This window comes from Meleagris gallopavo, chromosome 1, assembly GCF_000146605.3.
Source record: "Meleagris gallopavo isolate NT-WF06-2002-E0010 breed Aviagen turkey brand Nicholas breeding stock chromosome 1, Turkey_5.1, whole genome shotgun sequence".
Lineage (NCBI taxonomy): Eukaryota > Metazoa > Chordata > Aves > Galliformes > Phasianidae > Meleagris > Meleagris gallopavo.
The window spans coordinates 50,177,071-50,199,405 of NC_015011.2; the positions used below are offsets into that span (position 1 = coordinate 50,177,071).

General features: G+C 45.9%; 1 protein-coding gene across 1 annotated transcript in view; it reads left to right on the plus strand.

Annotated features, from left to right (window-relative positions):
• Window positions 1-331: 331 nt before the first annotated feature.
• Window positions 332-22,335, plus strand: part of RBFOX2 (RNA binding fox-1 homolog 2) — a 102,744-nt gene continuing 80,740 nt past the window's right edge. Inside the window, exon 1 of the mRNA XM_010711675.3 lies at window positions 332-547. Coding sequence (XP_010709977.1) covers window positions 533-547 — 15 coding nt within the window. The 5' untranslated portion in view covers window positions 332-532. The remainder of the gene's footprint in view (window positions 548-22,335) is intronic.

Consider the following 22,335-nt stretch of genomic DNA (forward strand, 5'->3'; position numbering starts at 1 on the left):
TGTGCATAGCACCGGGTGGGGGGACAGGTTCTGGGGAAGCAATGAGCAAAGGGGGGACCTGTCCCCAGCCTCAGAGGACGCCTTTCTGCCTCCTCCATGCACAGAGAGCCCTCTTTTATAAGGAGCATGCTCTGGTGCTGGGAGCTGGGCTGCATTTATTTCTAACCCCACCCATCCCTGCCTCTTGCAAGAATCTTGCGAGGCCGAGATCGTGTTTTCAGAAGTAGAATGACAGAGAGAAATTCCCTGGAGGCAAATGCAGAGTGTGTGCTGTGCACGCCAGTGCAGACACACGGGCTGGGAACTCCCAGGGAGAGATTAAGTGCGAGAGCGCTGCGCGGAGCAGCCAGAGCTGGAGGAGGGGGGAGGAGGAGGCGAGACGCTTTCTAAGCCTCAAACTGAGCCATTCGGATTTGTTTGATTTTTTTATTTAAAAGAAAAAAAAAAAATCTCAGTCTCGACAGCTTTTTCCTGAAGTGCCTCCTGCGTTCCCGGATCATCTCACTGCTGGGTTCGAGCGACCCAGGCTAACATGATGTACCTCTGGGTGAGTAGAGAGCTGTGTGTGCGGGCTTGCACACTTTGCACATATAAGGAATGGAAAGCTGAAGGGCTCCTCACTAACACGAGCGGCCCTCTCCGTTGAGCTTTGCTCTGCAGCCTCTACACACAGCGGGCTTTAGTTTCCCCTTTAAAAAAGAAAGACGTAGAGCATGTACTGCTAACTGGGTATCGAGCAGGCTTTTCCTGCAGTTCTGAGTTCCTACGGAGAGAACAGCTTTGGGCAGGTGCCTCACCTACAGAATTATCCGTATAATGCTGCTCACTGTCTCCCATCTGAAACCTGTGTATCCGTTTTCCCTGTGCACCCATATGCCTCTGCTTTATAGGCTTCTGGTGCTGCTGACAGACAGCCCAGGTAGCGGAGGAGCCCTGCTGAAGAGGATCTGTGGTTGTGGGGAAACAGCGTGATCCGGGGGCCTGGGGGCGGAGGGAGAAGCTGCTGGGACAAAAGTTGGACGCGAGGTTGTTTTTCCAGAAGTGGCACAATTGCTCAAGTTTCTGGTGGAATATGGAAAATAATGTCAGGAAAAACATGTGTAAAATGTTATATAGATCCAGCGAGCAAAGTAAAAGTGTACAGAAAAGCATATGTATTTTCAGCCTTTGAGCAGGGACTGGAATTTCCTCTGGAGCAGCCAGCTGTTGGGCTGCTCCGTTTGTCTCAGACGTATAGCTTTGTCTGCTCTGGGCACCCTTGATATCAGCAGTTTGCCCTTGGGCTCCTCACCTAGATACGGGAGGTTAAAAGTAATCAATGCCAAAGTGTTTTTTTGCTTTTTTTTCTTTTAATCTGTCCGTAACTCTGAAACTGGGGGCTGTGATAGTTCCTGCCTGTAGAGCCTGACTCCCTTATCCCTGCCAGGAACAAACACAGATTTATTTCAACAACAAAACAAGCCTTGGAGCCCAGGCAAAAGGATTTTCCTTCCCTCCTGTGCACGCACACACACACTCTATCTTTGTTGCAGAGTAACTTGACTCTGCGCCGGGTATGCACAGTTGCTTGTTCCTGTACAGCCGGCCCTGCTGGCGGGCACGTCGCCTCTTTGCCTTTCCCCCCACAACCTCGCAGGCAGACCCTGGCTTGGCACGCTGGTTTTTATCGAGGGAGGCTGGGCAGGCCCTGTGGCTGGGCTAAGATTTGTGCTTCACTAGCGCGTGGGTTAAGCCAAGAAGTAATTCAGCCACGCTGCTGCTGATCTGAGATAAGTGGTAAACCAAGGGGATGTTCCTTACCGGGCTGAGAAGCAGAGGATGCAGGCCTGGTGTCCTTCCCCCTGCTGTTGGTGGCGGGTGTGTGATTGCTGTGCTGGGAAGCAGAAGTGTCAGCCAGCACAGGGACTGACCTCGAGGCAAAAGATGAAGTGCTGCAGCCCTGTTCCTAAGGCGGGGTTGAGTTCTGGGGCACTTTTCAATGAGTGGTAGCCCTCTGCGGGCTTCCCCCTGACTTAGAGCAGCGCTGGTGCCTTCCTTGCATTGCAGTTAAACTTCCAGGCAGTGGGTAAAAGAAGTGTTAAATACTAGAATAGCTGAACGGGTCGTAAGGGCATCATCTGGGAACAGTGCCATGTTAATTATAAAAAATGAGTAGATCTGTGCTATCTGGGTATGATCTTTCTCTTCCTAACACAGGTTATCCTGTTACTTTCGGGGAATCTTCCCCTTGCTCCTTTCAGGAACCTTTTCCTCCATGCCCTTTCTTCTTTCTGCTTTGAGCTGTTTGGGCTACGTAACCTTCCGTAGGAACAACGGAGAGCCCTGAGCTGCATATCTGGCATGGTGAGGGCTTTGCTGTGCTTCCACTGTGCTGCTTTCTTGCTTCCATGCTTGCAAGTTCCCCTTCGCATTCCCCACACTACACTACTGTGGTGCTGCTTTGAGCCTCTTGTCCTTGGGATGTCAGGACTTCAGAAGATGCACGGAGATTTGTACTGAGTCATTCTTTAATTCAATGTATGAAGCTACATTAATGCAAAGTTAAATTTGAGGTTTTAAATATGCAAGTCCTGAAATCCAGAATTAAGGTTCCCACAGCAACCGTAATGTTTCTTCCCCCCTTAGGGGTGCAAGTTACAGAATTATCTTCCTCAAAGAGCCTGTGCAATGCCGAATGCCGTCACATTTGACAAGTAACACAATTAGAGGAGAGCACACCTTTCTAAGTAGCTGTAGCGTGGCGTGGATGCTGGACCCATAAGTACAGCCTATCTGCAACATCACAGTCCTTTGATTATAGTGCTTATCCTTGAAAAGGAACCAGCTTTGCATCCGGTGCTCAGGCTGACATTCTTGCTCGCTGAACTGTATTCCCTGGAGTGAAACTTGTTGCAGAATGCTCTAAATGAGGGCCTTGGAGGCTTCAGGGGATTGTGGGCTGTGGGGAGCTGGAGAGTGGGAAACTTAAATATCTGTCGTGGTGACCTAATGCTTGGCATTGTGCGGGAAGTGAAGGCGGCAGACTAGCTGTGCCATTAAATATCAAGAGAGACTATTTATCTTAACACTTTTATTGTGTGGGATGCAGTTGTATGAAGCCTTTCTGAGGCAGAGACAGTTTGATAGTCTCTTTCTGATGTCGCAGACTGTTCAAGTGTGCGCATTCAATCATCTGTGTTGAAATTCAAGGTGGGCACTTATCTCTCTATGTAGGAGCTCTGGTTTTGCAGACAGCGTTTTGTTCATAGGGGGACACTTAAATCTACCCCTGTCTCTACTCTCCCTCACCACCTTTGCCTGAGCTCTCGAGCTGCTCAGAAAGGCTGCTGGTCATTGATTTTGTAGATGGGCCGCGGGATAATTGCTGATAGGAAGGGGAGAGGGTCCTGGCTTGGCAAGACTAAGCCAGCACCCTGCAGAGACAGCCAGGAGCAGGGTGGTTTGGATGTGGGAAAAGCTTTCAACTTTTCAGGATAAGAAAGCCCTATTTTATTTTATTTTTTTTTCATTTATGAGCAGATGAATCTCCGTGTTCTGTGAGTCATAAGATACAATCTAGAGTCATTTCATTCCAAGTGTTTTCTAAAGAGCATGATGTGTTCTGAGAGTTGCATGTATGAATGTTGCCTTGTCAGAGGTCTGTTGTTACGAGAAAGGTTAAAAGGAAGGGGCAGCAGCCCTAGCAAGCAATTTATCAACCATCCTTCGCCCATGCAGCTGAAACTATCAAAGCCAGGAGAGAGCAAGGTAGGGGAGGTCCATGTTGCTAGGCTTCTGATAGGAAAGCGCTGGATTCATTGCTCTGATCTTCGATTATAGTGGGTATAGATAATTTCCTTGTTTCTTAAAGCCATGTGCAGAGGACATGCTGAGTGTTTGTGAGAGGGCTGGCTGCCTATTGCAGCTAGAAATGATTTCTTCTCTGGAGGCCTATGAAAGTGAATATTGTACCTAGACCTACTAATTATCTACCATAGAAGCAAGAGTAGGTCTAGTAAGCTTGCCAAGCTCATTTTGAATTATTTCTGTTGGTTTTCTTCTTGACCTGCCTTTTACTTGCCTTTTTGTCACTTAAAAGCCTCTCTTTGCATTCACTGGAATAAATTTTCCCCCTAGGCTCCAAGCTCATCAGCTTTACCACCAAGGGACTGGAAACCCAACTCTGCTGCCAAACGTGGGCCTTAGCAACGTGCTTTTCCTCACGCCACATCTTTTTTGTTGTTGTTGTTGTTATTTTTCCTGAGAGGATTGGTCATTACAGCGTGGCTTTCAAAGCACACTTTGGCTAGCAGCAGAGTAAGTGGCTATCCAGGAAGATGCCTTGCCTGCTCTGTTCTGGTGCCAGGCCTGGGGAGGGAAGTCTGGCTATGCCTTTCGGCCTTTGGCTGGAACTTGTTTGGTGGGTATGGCAAATAAAGGCAGCAGCCATAAACAGGCTGTCGAAGCTTGGAGAGCATGCAGCTGCCATGAAGGTACGCAAGCAACGTGGTCAGCACAGGAAGAGGTGAGGGGGTGGGGGCTGCTGGGAGGCTGCAGGGAGGTTTCCCTGAATGCCGGTGTACCGCACTCTTTAGAGGTCAGATCTGGATGGATTTCTGTGAAAGTGGCAAAAGGCACTCCTTGCTAATATAAACACCAGTTTTAGATTCATGCTTTGGAGCAGGAAAGCCCTGGGAAACCGTAAAATGGAGCTCATGCAGAGATCCCTGAGCTAGCAGCCAGTAAGCTGATTCCCCAGCCTGCAAGTCCTTGTGGTGCCATACTGTGGCATGCATATGCAGCAGCTTGAATCCTGAGGTAATATAGTTCTGTTTGTCCAGCACTGCAACTGAGATAATGAGTTCTGCTGCTCGATAAGGTTTATTAGCTTTGGTGCAGCACCTTGTACTGCTTCCATACCCGAGCTGCTCTGTGCGCAGCTTCTTTTGGGACGTCTTCACTACCTTCCCCGGGGAGGAGCGTGACAAAGCAACTTGCGTCTATTTGCATCTGGGATTTTAGACAGGCTTTGGAGATTTGGGAAATGGAGAAAGAAGATTGTCTGAAAGAGATTGTATAATGTGACCGCCTGTGTTATTAGGGGAGTAGAGCTGATAATTCAGGCAGTCTTTTCCAGTTCTGTGTTCCTGCAGGCCTGTAATCCCAGAAGATGCCAAGGTCACTACCAGAGACAGGAAAGCCCAATGCAGCGCAGAGAGAGAAGGCATTTCAGATTAAGCTACCAGCTTCAGAGAAGGGAGATTAGGAATCATGATCATCCATTCTGCACACTACACCTGATTAGTATAAAAAGAGGTAAAATCAGCAACTGTCATATTACCATCATATTCAGGAATTTACTTCCTTGATGAGTCCAAACAAAAGAGTCACAAGGATTTTGGCTGGCTGACTCGGTGTGAATTTCTCCTGCAGCTCTTCTGCCTGTCTGCTCTATTCCCACCTGTCCAAACAGCAGTGAGCACGGGGGACTCTGTAAAACTGCCTAAGTCTTGGGAGACTGATGGGGACTGAATTCTGTGTGAGTTAGTTTTCCACAAAGCAGCCTGTTTATCTTGGAAGGAAGAGAAGAAACCTTCAGAGAATAAGAGAATAAACCTCAGCCTTCCTGGTTTCCAGCTGAAGGTTTGAGGAAGAGCGTAGATAATAGCGACCTGAGGCTGAACATCTGTGTTTCTTGCACTTCCCATGGTGCTTGTTTGCAAATCTTACTTCCAGCAGTGCCAGAACTTCATGCTTATCCCAACCCCAAAGGTTACAGTGTTGATACAGGAAAGGTCTTTGAGTGGATCTGGATTTGGATGACATTTTTGCCAAAGCCCTAAGCAGTCACTGGGGACATATATGTGTGTTTGCTACACTACAAAATGACTTGTGTGATTAGCTGGAGGAGATCCCATGCTCCATCAGCGAGGGCTTCTGGGTACAGCAGAAGTTTGAGTCAGGCTGTGAAGTCAGGCAAATGTTTTCTTTAGGAAGTTAGTTTGGAGGAGGATGTGCAGTCTGCCCTCAGGTCTGTAGTGGTGTGGTTCTGGGTGCTGCTCTATACGTAGCACAAGGTGATGCATCCTGCAGCTGTTTGCTGGGGAGGCAGGCTGTGTGGTGGTGGACCAGTGCGGATAGTCCCACATTGGAAGTGAAAACAAGTCTGCTGAAAATTAAGAAATCAGTTGAGGATGTGCTTTGTGCTCTCTGGTGCTAAATTCTTCTGCTGAAAGTGTTAAGGATTCCTCAGAGCTGTGAAGAAACTTAAGCAAGTAATTAAGTTTCCCTCGTCTGTCCCTCAAATTTAGTTTTCATTGTTCTCAGAGTCCTCCATCTCATGACTAATATGCTGCCTGCACAATGCTGTTGATTTTTTACCAGATGGTTCTTGGGTCTATAGCTGAATCCAGGGCAAAAACAGTTAGTTTTTCTCCTACCCAAGCGAAACATACTGTCCCCCACACAATGCTCTAATTGAATTTTGGACATTAAGACAACGATAATGTGAAAATATTTTGACCAGATGACAATTGTTTTTCAGATATTCTTGGGGATTATTATTCATCATGAGTTAAGGAGCTGGCATTGGGTGATACTGGAACACTCCTCTGTACTTTTTTATAATTTATAAATCATCTAGTGTTGAAACAAAGTTTAAATGCAGAAAAAAGCTTGAGTTCAAATATGTAAATGTGGCTAGGAAACAGAAAGTGCATGCAGTGTGATCTGCCTGTTGCTGCTTTGTAACTTTTCATTTCTGTCACAAGGGCCTCTTTTCGTGTCCTCAACTGCTGCGGCGATGCCTGCTTGCATCCTTGTGGTTCCTTTGGGGTGCAGAGCCCTTCTGAGTAAAGGCAAAGCTTCTCCTGGAAAGGTGGCAGGGCTTCTTTGGCAGTGTAAGTGGGATGCGCAGCTCCATCAACGCTGTCTCAGTAACGCTCTCCAGCTTATTACTCTGAGATTTTGACTGATACTTAATTGTGGAAAAGCAGAGAATGGCAGTTACTGTTTTTGTCCAGCCAGCTGAGAAGGAGACGCACTTTCAGCATGGGTGAGGGCATGGTGGCATCTGTCAGGAAATGAGTGGTATCTGTGCCTTTAAGTTTTGGTGCTGGGGAAGCTTCTCTTCAGCTAGAACATAGTGTCCACTGAAAAGAGGACAGACTTTGCTGGGGTGCATACAATGTGTGTATAACCACTGTTTCTTAGCATCTTCAGGACTCAGAAGTGCTGTAGAAATATGAGATGCTTTAATGCTTTTTCCTTGCATGTGGAGCATGGCTCTCAAATGCAGCTGTTGAGAACAGGTGTGTGATAAGCACTCCTTCCCTCTTCAGCAAGCAGAGTGGTGATGGATACCATCTAATTTAAACATACATGCTCTTTCTCTCCTACAAGAATAAGAACTTCCAAAATAGTGTACATGTCTAGAAAGAAACAAGTGCCTTGTCCTGGCCCCCTCTTTTCCTCCCCCTGCTACCAACTCAAATTACCAGCAAGCTTTGGAAACTTCAGGGCAGTGGAATCAAGGTACAGCTGGCCTGCATGTGTTGCACCAGCTGTAATGCAAATGATATGTTCTGAAAGAGGCTTTTCTCACTTTTGCAATTCTTGGATATTGTTGTGCAATGGGGACACGTGATAATTTGTCTTAAATGTGTTTGCTGATACATCCCGCAGAGTATACTGCTTCTTTTGTTCCTCTTTAGCAAGAGACAATATCAAAATCCAATTGCCCGTCTGCGGCGTGCCTGGATACAGCTGAGACTGTCCTCCTAGATACAGCTGGGACTGTCCTCCTGGCTTTTCCAACCATCAGTCACAGGGTGATCCCATTGCACTTGATGCCTCTTGGTTTAGAGCTGGCTGCAGCGGTTGCTTAGTAAATCCTTGGCTCTTTTGGCCATTTGGACCACTCATTACACACTCAGGTTCTCATCCTTTATTTCTGGATTCAGTGGGGTCTTCTGCTCGGTGGTAGCAGGGCTGAAGTGGGGAAGAGCCTGGCTGAGCCCCACGCAGAGTATTGGGGGTTCCCATCAATCCTTCTCCGTATCCACAGCAGTCAGACTGTGGGCACTGGGGGCTCAGTTGTGTAAAAACAAAAGCTGATGTTGATTTAATCCCATTACATTGCGTTGATCTCTCAACCACTGGACTCTTAGTAGGATTCCAGCTTTAATCCTGTAAGGATCAATCTGGCCCGTTGCTTTTCTGTCCTGATCCTAAATCCCCCTTTAATCTTGTTAATTACACCAGGCCTTTTTCGGTCTCATTTTTTTCCCTAGCTGACCAGCAAAACCCCGTTACATCTTCATGTTGCCATCTCTGGTGCTTTTGCCCTTTGTGGCTCCTGCTGCATAGTGGGGTGCTCCTGACAGTATCATGACCTGATGCTTTGGGCTTCCACAGGGCGAGGTGTTGTGCCCAGTCCCTTCTGGTTCCCAGAGGGCTTCCTTTTTTTCCCCATCTGTTTTTGGTATTGTGCTGTCTGAAGGAGGAGGCAATCATGGAGCAGGAGAGCTGCTTTAACCTAGGAAAAAAAACTGAAAGAAGGTGGTTTCTCTGCCTGGCATAGCATTGAGGGCACTGTGGGACAAGGAACTTTTGGGGAGTATGGAGCAATCCTGTGGTAATGAGGCAAAGGCTCTGGGGGGGGGTCTTGGGACAAGGCTTGGGCGGTCCTGTGACCCCAGATCTATTCTGAGGGTCAAGGAGGATTTCAAGCTGCTTAAATCAGCCTTTTAATCTTAACATGTGCTCGGTCGCTTAAGGAATGAAATTATGTGCATCCAGACTCAGGGCTCTTTATCTTCCCGTTGCACTGTCTGCTGGCCTCCAAACCCAGCGCTGCCTTTTCTGTGTAATGCACAAGGCCAATTTCTCACTGTGACAATCTGCTCTTGGCACTCACAATAATAGAAACTAGCTGTGCGTAATGTATTCATTTCTGGTATTTCCTATACTGTAAAGGAGAAAACCGACCCAAAACTGCACCTCCATTTGTTGTAACTCGATCAAGAGCTGACAGATCATTGCTGGGACATGTCTGCGCTGGGATCGTGACCACCCTGCCAGATTTTCTTCCTTTATCTCGCGGGGCTGTTCCCTCTTCCCTGCCAGCCCTGCTCTGCCTCACGCAGCAGAACCTCCTGCTTTTCCAGCCTTTCGGCCAGATCCCGGCTTCCTCCCATCTTGCCAAAATGCGCTGATCTCCTCCTCGTTGCAGTGACAGGTCTGCGGCACAAGCAGCCACACTAATTCCCTTTCCACCAGAGAGAGGGAAAGGGATTTTGGATCTTTGAGCTCTCCGGATGTGTTTATGCTAATTGAAGTAGCCCCGGTGCTTAATTTTTGGAAAGCTCTTAGAGCCACAACAAGAGGTGGCAATCGTTTTGAAGCAGATGTGGGCATTTTCCCAGCAATTGTAGGGTTAAGGAAACTGCAGAGGGGTGACATGGTGACTGTGTTCCATATTTTTGTGTGTTGCCAGTAGCGAGAAGGGAGAAACTTTGATTTCTAATCCGCTTTGGAGGAGGCTCCGTATCAGGGTTGCACAGAAACATCCAGTCAAGCAGCTCCTTTATCATAAAGGGGATTTTAATTAAAACTGTTCTCGCATCATGAGCGGAATGAGCATCAGTGCCAGCCAGCCCTGTACTGGGCATTTATCTCCTTCAAACCACATTACCAGTAATTGCTGCATTAAATCAAAGTCGAGGGAGATTACAGGTCTGAATTGGGCAGGCGGCCGGTGCTGGTGCAAGGAGCTCCGTGCTGCTGAGGCGCTGATACGGGAACCCCCTCGCCCCCGGCCGTGGGTGAGGGTGGGAGGGCTGCAGGATCCCCAGCAGCCCTTCCTTCTCCCAGCGGGGTGGGAGGTTCCCCACGAGCTGGGAGGAGCAGAGCAAAGCCTCTGAAGCTGCCACTGTTTTGCTGTTAGCTTCCTTTTAAAACAAACAAGCAAAACAAAACAAAACAAAACAATAATAAAACAACCCCTTTGGCTTTGCTGTCCCACCCCGTTCTCTGTTCTGATCTACCACAGCCATTCCTTTTTGTTCACCCTCTAATGCTTATTCCAGCCCCGAAGCTCTAGAGTAAATTTCTCCTCTTGACATGTCCCTTTCTCTCCCCCTTGTCACAGCCCCACTGTGAAGCTGTAACCTGGTCCCCTTCTGCTTCGAGAGCTGCTCCCCATCTTTGTTTCTCCCCTCACCGAGGACTTGTATTTTCTTGACCTGTGCTCCTTAGCCAGCCATGGCTCATTAGTCTGTTTAATTATTTTTCTAGGTTTTTAAGTATTTTGTTGTCTCAAGCTCTGGAGCAGGTGTTTCCCTTCTTCTTGTCCCTACACTGTGACCTTGTTGCACGGCCCCAAAATCTGTCTGATCATTGCAGCACTGTGCTCACCTCCGCTCTGCAGGCCTCTGGCGGGGCCAGGCTGAGAAATGGCCATGCCCACACGAGCTGTTGGCCATACGGACTGGCCGAGGTAATGAGATCTCAGTGGGCAATCACTGAACTAGCAAACTGTGACTGCTGAATTTGTAGGGGCTGTTATTAGAGCTATCCCGTAATTGTACAGGAGGTAAGTTAGGAACGGAATGTGCACAGAGCATGGTGTTTTTTTTATGTAGCCATCATTCTCTTTGCATCTCGATGGCGGCCACGCGTTTCGCTGGTCTGCGACACTTGGATGGCACTGTCATTTTTAAGGCCTTTTGCCCAGAGATGCCTTTGGCACTCCGCCATTCTGAAACTTCATAAAATCATAATCATAGAATGGCTTACGTTGTAAGGGACCTTAAAGATCATCGAGATCCAGCCCCATACCGTGGGCGGGGTTGCCCTCCACTAGCTCAGGCTGCCCAGGGCCCCATCCAACCTGGCCTTGAGCACCACTGGAGATGGGGCACCACAGCTCTCTGGGCAGTCTGTGCTGGTGCCTCACCATGCTGAGTAATGAATTTCTTCCTAACATTTAACCTAAATCTGCCCTCTTTTAGTTTAAAGCCATTTCTCCTCTTCCTATCACTATCTGCCCTGGTGCTAAGGTCCAGGTGATGTCTATGAAAGAGGACGCTGTAGCTTGACTTGCAAAGCAGTTTAGTCACAGACACCCAAGCTGTATTAGGTTCATATACCTTCAATATTCATACACCTTTTTCAGAAGCTGTCTAATTCTGAGCCGCTGCAGGAGGTGTGCCTGCTGTGCTCCTTAAGCGCTTGAAGTTGCAGCTTTTGCTTCATTACAGTGTGAGTTTGAGATACAGCTTAAGTGCTGCCCTAGTTTGACTCTGGCCCACGCACAAATCCCTATCTTGAGATAAGTGGTTCTCTTAAATTCAAGCTAAGAGACCCATGAGGCTGAGGTTCGAGTGCTGCCGTTACCCAAGCTGATAGCAGTGGGCTGCTGTTAATTTTGGCAGTGGTGGACCCATTACTGTGAGTGCAAGCAGCTCCATCGCGGCGTAACCAGAGAGGTGCATGGAGAACATGAGCCGAGTCCTTGGTGAAGATCTCCTGATAGAGATAGAAAACAGAGAGGAGAGTTTTCATGCGAGCCAGGAAAGCATCTTTACAGCATCCTGCTTTTGGTTGAGTGGATGCAGACAGTGGCAGCAATAGGACGAGAGGTAATGGCCTCAAGTTGTGCCAGGGAGGGTTGGATATGAAGAAACATTTCTTCTCAGAAAGAGCGGTGCTGCTGTGGCACAGGCTGCCCAGGGAGGTGGTGCAGTCACCATCCCTGGAGGTGTGCCAGAACCGTGTGGATGTGACACTGAGGGACGTGGTCAGTGGGTATGGTGGGGATGGATTGGTGGTTGGACTGGGTGATCCTAGAGGTCTTTTCCAACTTTAACTATGCGGTGATTCTTTGAAATTGGGGTGGATGAATGCGTGTGGGTTGTAGAGGTCACGGAAAGCTGCTGAGGAGATGGTGTTGGTGCTACAACCAGAGGAGACCCTCAGAGATGGCTTTGCAGTGCCTCAAGGTGCTTTGGCCTGTTCTGAGCTGGCTAGGAGGCCCAGGGTTCTCAGGCTTCTTTCTGTCCATGAATTTTGGAAAAGTATTTTTAGCCATTGCATTACGTACTAATAGAAGACTACTGAGCCCGTGTCTTGAGACTTTGTGATGAAAATAATCCAGAATTTTGGGCTTTGATCATTGCCGCTTTCTCAGAAATAAATAGGTTTCCCAAGCAAACAAACACAAAATCTAGGTCTTCCCACCTCTTGCTATTTTTGTCTCAGTCTGAGGCGGAAGGTGATGTGAAGACTGCTTGATACCAAACTGCTGGCGTGGCCTCAGTTTACCTTTTCTTTCTCCATCACAGCTTTCTGCTTCTTGAGTAAAACCACCAGAGTGGGGCTGTAACACCCACAATGGTAACCAGCACTTCTGCCCTGAGAGAGGCGTCCCTGGGGTCTCTCCTGCATTAAGGCACGGTTTGCTGCTGTCGCCATTCATTTAGCAAGTCTGACTTTCTTCTTTCAGGGTAAACTGTATTGCTCTTGCCAAACCGTGGCTTTGTGTGCTATTTCTGGAGCCTTTCTGTGCACTCAGCAAATGCACCGAACTCTCTGCTGCAGTGCTTCTGGTATTTTGCTCAAATCTCTTTTGAGCTGGCTGCAAGTTTGAGGAGTTTGGGATTTCTTTCTTTTTTTTTTTAAATGGGAATGAGGAAAAAGCAGGATTCACTGGAAGCTTTGCAGCCATGCAAGATTTTAAATGAGGCTGACAGAAATTAATGGACAGATGTAATTCTTCTCTCATGAAATTATCTTTGCAGATTATGCTGAAGGTATCACATTTTGTATGCTGCCATGCTGGAACCATTTCCAAAGCATTTTCTGAGATGTACTGGTGACATGCTGTTTCAGCATCTGAAGGACCCACCTGCAGTGTTCTCCAGTTCCTCAGTTCCTACCAGTATCTCACGCGGCCCATGCTCCCTGTTTATTTTTCTTGTACTTCCATTCAATTAAGAGTTGAGCTTAAATAATTTTTTTGACATGTTTTCTCTTTTGCTTGCATGGTTACAGCGTGTGGGCAGCTGCTCTTCTATTCTGATGGAACCAATTTAGGTAGGGAATGCCTTTGCTCCTGCATAAAAAGAACAAATGACTGCCTGGGGAATCCTTTCCCCCAAATTCTGTCTCTGTATGAGTGGTAGGGGAGCCGTGCTGATCTAAGGTAGGGGTGAATCTCAGTCAATACCAGCATGATTTAATGTGTGGACGCTCTTTATTTTGACACAAGTACCTTTTGCTATTTTAGTTTGTCACATGGGAGCAATTTGATAAGCGATGGGGGGAGGAAAACCCATACCCAACCCTTCCCTGCTAGGGCTCGAGCGCTTGGCAATGCGAGCAAGCCACTGCCTTGTACTGAAACGCTCTGTGATAAACGATCACGTGCTGCCTTTGCCCCAGGCTGAGGCAAGGTGAAACATGTTGGCTCCAACCCTCAGCAAAAGGGTTCTATCCGGTGAGCCACCGCCGAGCACCAGGAAGTGCAGCGACTGTTGCTCCTCTTTGCACCGCCAGCGAAATCTCCAGTGTAGTGCAGCCCTCGTTTGTGATTCATTCAATTAAAAATACTTGGTGAGAGTATCTCGGATATTACCATCTGGTGACTTTTAATAATATTTATTCCTAGGAAGATAGATCTTTAATTAAGGAATTAACCTTAATTTTTGTAGGCTTAATGTAGATCTGGAGAAATGCTCAGGCTTAAGTCTTTCTCTTCTGGATCTCCTTGTTAACTGTCTAGGCAAAAGTTGTCCCCTGAAGGATAGTCTAATTGAACTGCTGCTGCCTGCTAGGGGAAGATCCAAGTGGATTTTGGCAAATCTGTACTTCAGGTGGGCATAGCTGTTCTCTGAGGATCTGGAGCTCACTGGTAGATATAACAGGCTTGTACAGTGAAGCGAAGCTCTTGGCTGAATTCTTTGTCTTTGTTTCCCCTTCTCCCCTCCCACCCCAAGGAATAAAGAAAGGTAGCGTGGCTGTCATGTCTAAACTACCAAGAGAAAACTTCTTCTCTTCTTTGATGTTGAAATCCTGCATCTGGAAGCCTTTTTGTTTCTCGTGTAACAGGCAGAAAGCATTTTGACGGACATCTAGCATTACCAAGATCAGTGCATACACAAGTGATCCCTAAAGAAAGCTGTGCTATGATCACATTCTTTGCCAAATGGCTTAGCCCAGAAGTACACTTATTTTCTTCCTGAAGCAATGCCAAGCACTTGGAGTTCTCCTTAAAAAGAGGCCCAACATGTGGATATTTCTTTCTTTTTTTTCTGGAAGATGTATATATTTTTTTTTCTCCTTCATACTGTGCCTCTGGTAATAACCGAAGTGATGAAGCCTGTTGGGTTTTAGAAGTTCCTTTAGGGCTTGTCGCGTGTCATACTCAGATGTGCTGGTGTTTTCTCAAGACAGCATAATTAAAACCTGCTTTGCAATGTGTGTAAAGCAGCGGGCTGGGGTAGACACGAAAGTTGAAGTTGTGTCTTACGCATGTTGCTGGTATATCCAGACTGCTGTCAGCTTTATTTTGCAACTTAATCACTAATATATTTTTGTGAGTTATTGTCCTGTTAAAGCTATCTTCCTGGGAGCTGGCTCGTTAGCTAGCATGATGCCTAAAACGTAAGTTTTGGGAGCGCAGTCTTCTGACAGTGGATCTTTCATAGTTCAGATGAGTGTTCATCACCACCTTACATTTCTCCTTTGTATTAATTTAAGACTCAGACTTTGGGCAGTCTCAATTTTGCCTGAATAGACTCTGGAGCTTTGTTTGACAGTTGAGGTTGTGTGTATTACCTCTGTATTAATATGAGGTTTCACCAACATTGAGATGCTCCTGCCTACACTGATCTAACTTCAGGATGAAGAGACTTCACTCTCTTGCAACTTCACTGTTTCTTTCTTGACAACTTTAACTGTGGGGATTGGGTATTCAGGGATCCTGGATTCTGCTTTAGGAAGATCCAAGCTTTTTCATGCTTTATTTTGTAGGCTTCTGGGGCCTGCCAATGCTCCTGTTCTACTGGATGGCTGCAAGAAAGCTCTAAAAACCGAAAAAGCCAGTTTTCCAGTAATCAGAGGTCTTGCACTGTGCTGCTCTAGCATGCTCACATGGTGTCCTGGCTCTGCCTCCATTTTCCATGCCCTTCCCTAAAGCAGAGTGTGTTTAGGCTTTGAAAATAAGTGATACTTAGGAAATAATTATTTTCAGTTCTGACCTGTCCTCTTTTGCTGTGTGTTTGCAACTGTGTTTTAAAACTGCGCTAGTTTTCCAGTCTAGACAAACCATTAATATTTAATATCTAAGTGTAGGTGTTGCAGGGAAGAGCAGAGGACAGTAACGGGATGCAGGTATCTTATGACCGAGTTCAGAGTGTGCATCTTGCCTAGCTGCTCAGCTTCTTTAGATCAGTTTCAGGACTACAAAGCTTCCTTTGGGAGTGGTAGAGGCAAACAAACTCCATCACTAATAAAGGAATATCTCTCACTGTCCCTCAAGCCTTAGCTTGAGTCTGTCCAGGAATTTCAGATTGGATGTTAGGTAAAATTTCTTCTAATAAAGAGCCTTGCTGCAGTGCCACAGCTGCCCAGGGAGGTGTAGCAGCACCATCCCTGGAGGTGTTCCAGATCCGTGTGGATGTGGCACTGAGGAACGTGGTCACTGGGCATGGTAGGGATGGGCTGATGGTTGGACTAGATGGTCTTAGTAGTCTTTTCCAAACTTAATGATTGTATGAGTCTTTGCCTTTTAGGACACCCAAGTCTCCTGAGCTCCCTGACCTGCATGCAGATGCTGCAGCTTAAAGGAAGATGCCGTACTGGCTATAGGAGTAGAATTTATGCTCCCCTCACCTCACTCCCATCTTATGTTAGAAACAAAGGTGTCTGAGTGGTCCAGATGATGATTTACAGAGGTAGGCAAGGGTATAATTTCATGCATCTTGGAAGCTTTGCTTCCACTAACTCAAAAATCTGTCTGTGTCACCGTTGGAGCAGCGTTCCCAAGGGCTCAGCCTCGCACAGTTGTGCTGGGAAGTCTGTGGCTCCATGTTGGGCCTGGGCTGAGATCATCGCTGTTCCTTGGGGCTGACAGCAAGTCTTCCAGTTGCTATTTACTGTGGCCAAAAGGCCTGTGGAGCAGCGCCTTGGGAAAGTTGGTTGCTTGTATTGACTGTGCAGATGTGTGCAGATGGTTTCATGTTAGGCATTGCTACCTCTGCAGTCAGTGCTGGGGATATTCTTCTGGATTCTGGTTTCTTCCTTTATCCGCTTCTCCCATCCTTTTTGCTTTTTTAAAATATCTGTAGTTTGTGGTCATAGGGAAAGGGGTTTTTTTTTGTTTGTTTTAATTTGTCTTATAAACTAGGTATAGATATTAAAGTTGGTATTGTGAAGGAAGCTGAAAGTTGAGCGTAACGCTTTGATAGGGCACATTGCTTTGCGAATGGAGAATGTGCAGCAGAAGATGATTGAAAAGGGAAATCTCCAGCGCTCTGAGGGGAAAGGAAATGAACAGGAACTATTTGAGAGCTTCCATTTTATTAAATAAGGTCTTTGGTATTTTTCTCTTTTAACCTTCTTAAAGTCTTGAATTGTGTCCATGAAAGCAGGAGGAGGTAATGACTGAGGTCCCATTGTGTGCCCGAGAGATTTCCTTGGCAGGAGCAGCGCTGTGATGGGGCTATCTTCTCCGCTACATGTAACTCGATATTGGCCGCTCTCTCTAGCTTTGGGCTTCTTAGCTCTTTTGCCAGAGGGATTTTAATTTCCATGGATTCAAAGTGTATTTTTTGGTAATTTCATTTGTACTAATGTGGTTTAGGAACATTAATCCTAATGAATGTAAAGAATCAGTAACGCTAACTAATCAGACCGGGTTCGGGAGAGCAGTGGTTCCTATGATTTTACCAGAGCATTGAAATGCTTCTCTGTGATGTCCTTATTACACTAATCCAACACGCTCCTGTTTGCTTCTGCTGCTGCTCCTCATCCCCCAGACCTGCTGGTTCCATTTCTGCTTAATGCATCTCATCCCTGATCTGGAGCATTAGCATGCTTAACATGTTTCACTGGCAAAAACCCACGGTGGCTTGGTGCTGAGTTGTTTACTCTCCTGAATAGCTGATCCGTCACCAGTTCTTTGTTCTAGTCCTTAGTTATATCAAATTTGGAAGAAAACAATCAAGCAAGCTTTTTGGAAAAAAAGTTGCACTTATTCACACCAAACAACCAACCAAACCAGAAGACCATAAAATGCAGCCCTGTCTGGGAGTGATGGCTTTGCAGTGCAGTTCTCACCTGGCACGAGCAAAGGCCACCTTTGTGCCCAGGCTGGGACTTGCTTTGGTGCAAAATGAAGAATCTCTTGCAATTTTAAAGATGTAGTCCTGGTACCGTTTGCTGTTTGTCTAACATTGGTACGAGCTGGCTGAGCTGCTTGATCTATTTAGCTGCTGTGGAAATCAGTACATACCCAGCCAGAAAATGCATCCTTGCTTGCTGGCATGTTTCCTACATTTACATCAGTCTTTAAAAAGCAGAGACATATTGTATGCTGCTCATCAGATCCCTGATGACCCAGTTTAGCAGATGTAGTGATTGGCTAATTGTTAAAGATGCCATTTTTGGTGGGTGAGAGGAAGAGCATCAGCCAGGCTTCTAGCGATGGAGAGTTAGAATCAGCGGAGGTAAGAGCTCTTTAGAGGGAGTAACTAGATAAGGCTTAGATTAATTTGTCTGGAGAACAGAGAATTATACTAAAGATTTTATAAATTCAGTTTATAAAATGAAACTTGGTATAATTTCCTTAGTAAAGATCAGTGTGGTGTAACAACTGTACAGCATGGAGATGGCTCAGACTCCATGCTGTATGGCTGTAATCCCACACTACTATGATTTTTAGCAATTTTTGAAAAATATGTCCATGGAAAATGTCTACCACAGATGCACTTCAAGTGCGGGGAGACCATAGCTATCTGTGTCCGTGTGACTGTACTTGGAATTGTGGCTTAGCGTGCTGCCTCTGTACAGCCTGAGGAGAGCAGGCAAAGCAAAGCCCAGGGTTGTGGTCTTGTGTTTTCCAAAAACTCTCCTCAGTCTGCAGACATCAAAGAGAGCTGTGCATGTGAAAAAAAAATCCGAGGTTTTGAGAACGTTGGGAAAAACTTGTGTAATCTCCGTGCCTTGCTCAGCATACAGAAAGAGGAAAATTAGGTAAACGCTGCTACAGTGGCATGTAAAGCAGTGTCTCTAGGCAAAGTGATGGGTTGGTAGGAGATGGAAAATCATAAAATTCAATGTTACAGAAAGGATAATAAAATTCAGCACTAACTAGGTGGGTGATGCTGTTAGTAGAGGGAGCTGTGAGCTGTGTGATCGGTAAATATGCAAACACACCGGGGTTGGTTTTTTTTTCCAGGGTCCTGGCATTAGAAATAGCAAGTAGAGGAGCCAGAGCTACTGATGCAGAACATGAAACTGGATATTATAGGGATAATATCAATCTGCAAGAATAGTAATCGTGACTTTAACATGTATTCAAGATTATGTGTGGTTCAGATAGGGTAGATGTAAAAGGTGATAGGCTGTGCAGTATGCAGTAGACTGTAAAGAAGAAAAAAGAGTAATACTGATAACACAGGATCTATTCCTGGTCAAAATTGCTGTGGGGAAGAATGGTAAAAGAGGTCCCAGGGGGAGCCCTGTGAGTCTGCTGAAATCTCTCCTAGGATTGGATTCGGATACAGACTCGAATCTGTGAAATGATATTATTCCCAGAACCATTATAGAGATAAATATTAGTACGAGAAACTTTAATTTCTCAGATATAGCTTGGAGAACAAATGCTGCTAATAATAATAGGGTTGGAAGATTTCTTCACCGTAGCATCGTCTGTTGTTGAGACAGCGGATGTATCATAGCCACTGCGACTGCTGCAGGAAAACAAACTGTTCAGAAGCTCCATGTCCCCAGCTTGGGACTGGGTGATGGTGGTACAAACTTCAATACATGAAGTTACATCTTTAATGAGGTCAGTGAGCTGGATTGAAAAGTGAGACACTCAAATGTAGAGCTGTGTGGTGGTGGGGATTTTATTTATTTTTCTTTTTGTCAGTAGTGCTTTGGACGCCTATTCCTGATGATACAAGTAAAGGAAGGAAAAGCTTGTATGTAAAAACTTTAACTTAAGTGGAGCCATAATCATCTTAGAAAGGATGATGGGTGTGAAAAGAGAGTTTACAAAAGACAGAATAAAGAATCGGCAGAGCCTGCTCTGTCTTCAGTGTCAAAAAATGTGGGGATAAAGGGGTAAACTGCCAAAAATTCGGCTGAATTAAACCTTGCAAATGTTTCTAAGAAAATGGGTGACAGATTCTGAAAATACAACAAAAGAGAAAGAAGGCTGTGGAGCCACTCAGGACAAGATAGTTAAGGAAGATAAAGCTGTAGGATAAGATAGATAAATCAATAGATACACCTAAGATATTTATATATATACACATACCTGTAAGGGAGATATGAACAAAAGTAAAAGTTTTTGTGTTGTTGAAAGAGTTGATCTTGGGCACAGAGGATGGGTAGCGGGCATGGAATTACTGTAGGAGCAGCCATTTTAGAGATATGGCCCTAGTGTGTGTGGGCTGGGCTGGGGAGCGCGTCTGCTTGGATAGCAGTGCTACCTGATTTTGAAAGTGGGAGAACAAAGCTGCAGATCTAATGCAAGTTTTACTAATGCTGTCAAATCAGGAGTGGTATCATTTGCTTGGAGAAAAGGAAGCGTCACAGCCCTCTTCATGGGGGATGATCTGAGTAAGTACAGACCTGTTGGTCCAGCCTCTTGTATGCAAAATCTGAGATGAAAATAGTAATTAAAGACTAGGACACTAATGAAGAATGGGCTAAAATACAACACAGATTGATCAGAACATGGTTGTGCCAGGTCAACCTAGCTCTTTAAAGTAACCATTTGTTTTCTTAATAGGTTGATACCTCCTGCTGTAGCACAGATCTGCAGCATGATGGTGGTGCCACAGAGGGAGGCGCTAAGGAGGCAAAAGAAGGTGCAGTTTAGTGCTGGAACTGTGAAACGAATTAGCTGCTAACCATCTTATTCTGGCTAATGTCTTTTTTTATTCAAAAAAGAAGAGAAAAGATGAATGCAGGCTAGCTCAGGTGGAAGAAAAGGCTTCTAGAGATTGGGGAATAGAAAGCCTGTCGTGAGAAAAGACTGGAACAGCTGCTTGTTTAGAGGGGATACATCAGGGAGGTTAATTGTAAGGGAAGGAGAAAATACATTTAAGCCAGAGGACGGCACTGGCATAGGAACAAAGGACACGCAGAAATTGTTCAGGAATAACTTTAAGCCTGAGATGAGCACAGTCCCCAGCTGCTGGTGGGTGATGTTCTAGAGCAGGCTCTTGCCCAGGGGAGCAAGCATAGCTGCAGAACCTAAGATATAGCCTGCTGAACCTTAGGAAGAGATTAGATTATGTTATAACCTATATATGTACAGTAACAGTTGATCTGATTCTTTGTGTCAGAAGGGCTCTTCCAGCTTGAATATTGCTGTGATTTTTAGAATTTTTTGTCTGCGTAAGCATTTGCAGGAACAAGGCTATGGTTTTACCACAGTTACCTAACTTGTGTTACTGGAAATACGTGTACATAGCAAGTTATATGGTAATGGAGTTGGGCATTTATCTCTGATAAAATTATGGAGTGCAGCCTTCTTATATTTGACTAATACTGTTGTTGCGAGTCAACGTGCAGTGGTAGACCAGCTTTATGGACAGTAGTTCATTGCTGGGCAGTAAAGTGTGGGTAGTCCTGCTGTGTCTGTACTGGCAGGTACAGGTTTAAAGCTGGTTTGTGTAATTCAGTTTTCTCTGGGACGAGGGGGATGTGATGCCTTGTTGCTGCATTGTCACCCGGGTCTCCTAATGTTGGTTAAGGCAAAGTTCTTAAATCTGCATTAAGAACTCAAAAGCATTGCAGTTATGTGTGTATCTGCCGTAGCTGAAGCAACCAGGAGGCTGGGTGACACTCCCTGCTCCCCCCTCCCCTTGTTTTGTTGTGCCTGTTTGACAGTTATTTATAGATAGCAAGATATCTGCACTAGGATTTGGAAATGGTTTATTCCCTGGAGGCCCGGTTGAAAATAACAAAAATTGGATTGTGAAATAAATGTAAGGTTTTTAACTTAGTTAGGGATTTGCTTTTAAAACCTGGGGCAGTAATATGGAGTAGCAAAAACAAGATGTGGAAAAAGACTTTGGGTTTTTGTAAATTAATGCCTTTTCATAAACAGATGTTATTGGAGATACTAAATTGCCTGGATGCATAATAATGAGCTGTGCAAAAGAATGAGGGGCAGACACCTATTGAACATGTGGTTACAGGAAGGGGGAAGAAAGAAGAGCATTGGCTGCTGAGAGGAAACCAGATCCAGTCTGTGCCCTGCGGTGGGGCTTGCGGGGATGGCAATGAAGGGAAGCCAAGCAATCCAAGTAATTAAAGGGGGACTTTAATAAAGATAGGGGACAGACTCTTCAGCATAGTCTCTTGGGATAGAACAAGGGGAGAGAGTTTGAAGAAGAGGAGATTCTGTCTGGATATAAGAAAAAAGATTCTTACAGTAAGGGCAGTGAGGCACTGGAACAGGTTGCCCAGAGAAGTGGTGGATGCCCCATCCCTGGAGACACCCAAAGTCAAGCTGGAGGGGCTCTGAGCATCCTGATGTAGCTATGGATGGCCCTGTTCATTGCAGGGGAGGTGAACTAGATGGTCTTTAAGGGTAACTTCCAGCTCAGGCAATTTTGTGATAATCTGCTGGAGGTGAGCTCCAGATAGTTGGTCTGAGACAGGGGTCACGTCAACTGGGCAAAGGCAGAAGATGGGCATCTGTTTGGGCATCGTCCTTCTGCAGCAAGGAGGTTTAGAAGCATAGCTGCTTTCCCACTTACGGAGTTAATTTCTCTGTTGTCTGTGCAAATCTTTAGATGGAAACAACAACTATAGAAGTGTTTTGTTGGTGGTGTTTAAGAAGTAGCAAATGGCACGCTTTATACTCCCAAATTTGGCCTGGAGTGGCCCTAGGAAAGCTGATGAGAGTAGGTGGCAACTGGAATTGCTGCTCATGTGGCTCCTAGCTGTCCTTTTGTGAAGGGCCTCAGCAGAAAGGTTGTTGGGGGCAGAGGGCACGCCAGGAACTGCCCTGCTGGTGGACAGGTCAGAGGCTGCAATTTGGGCACCCGTCCCCACATTGTGAAGTGCCATGCATGCAAACTGCACTAGGTAATATAACTTCTCGGGAGA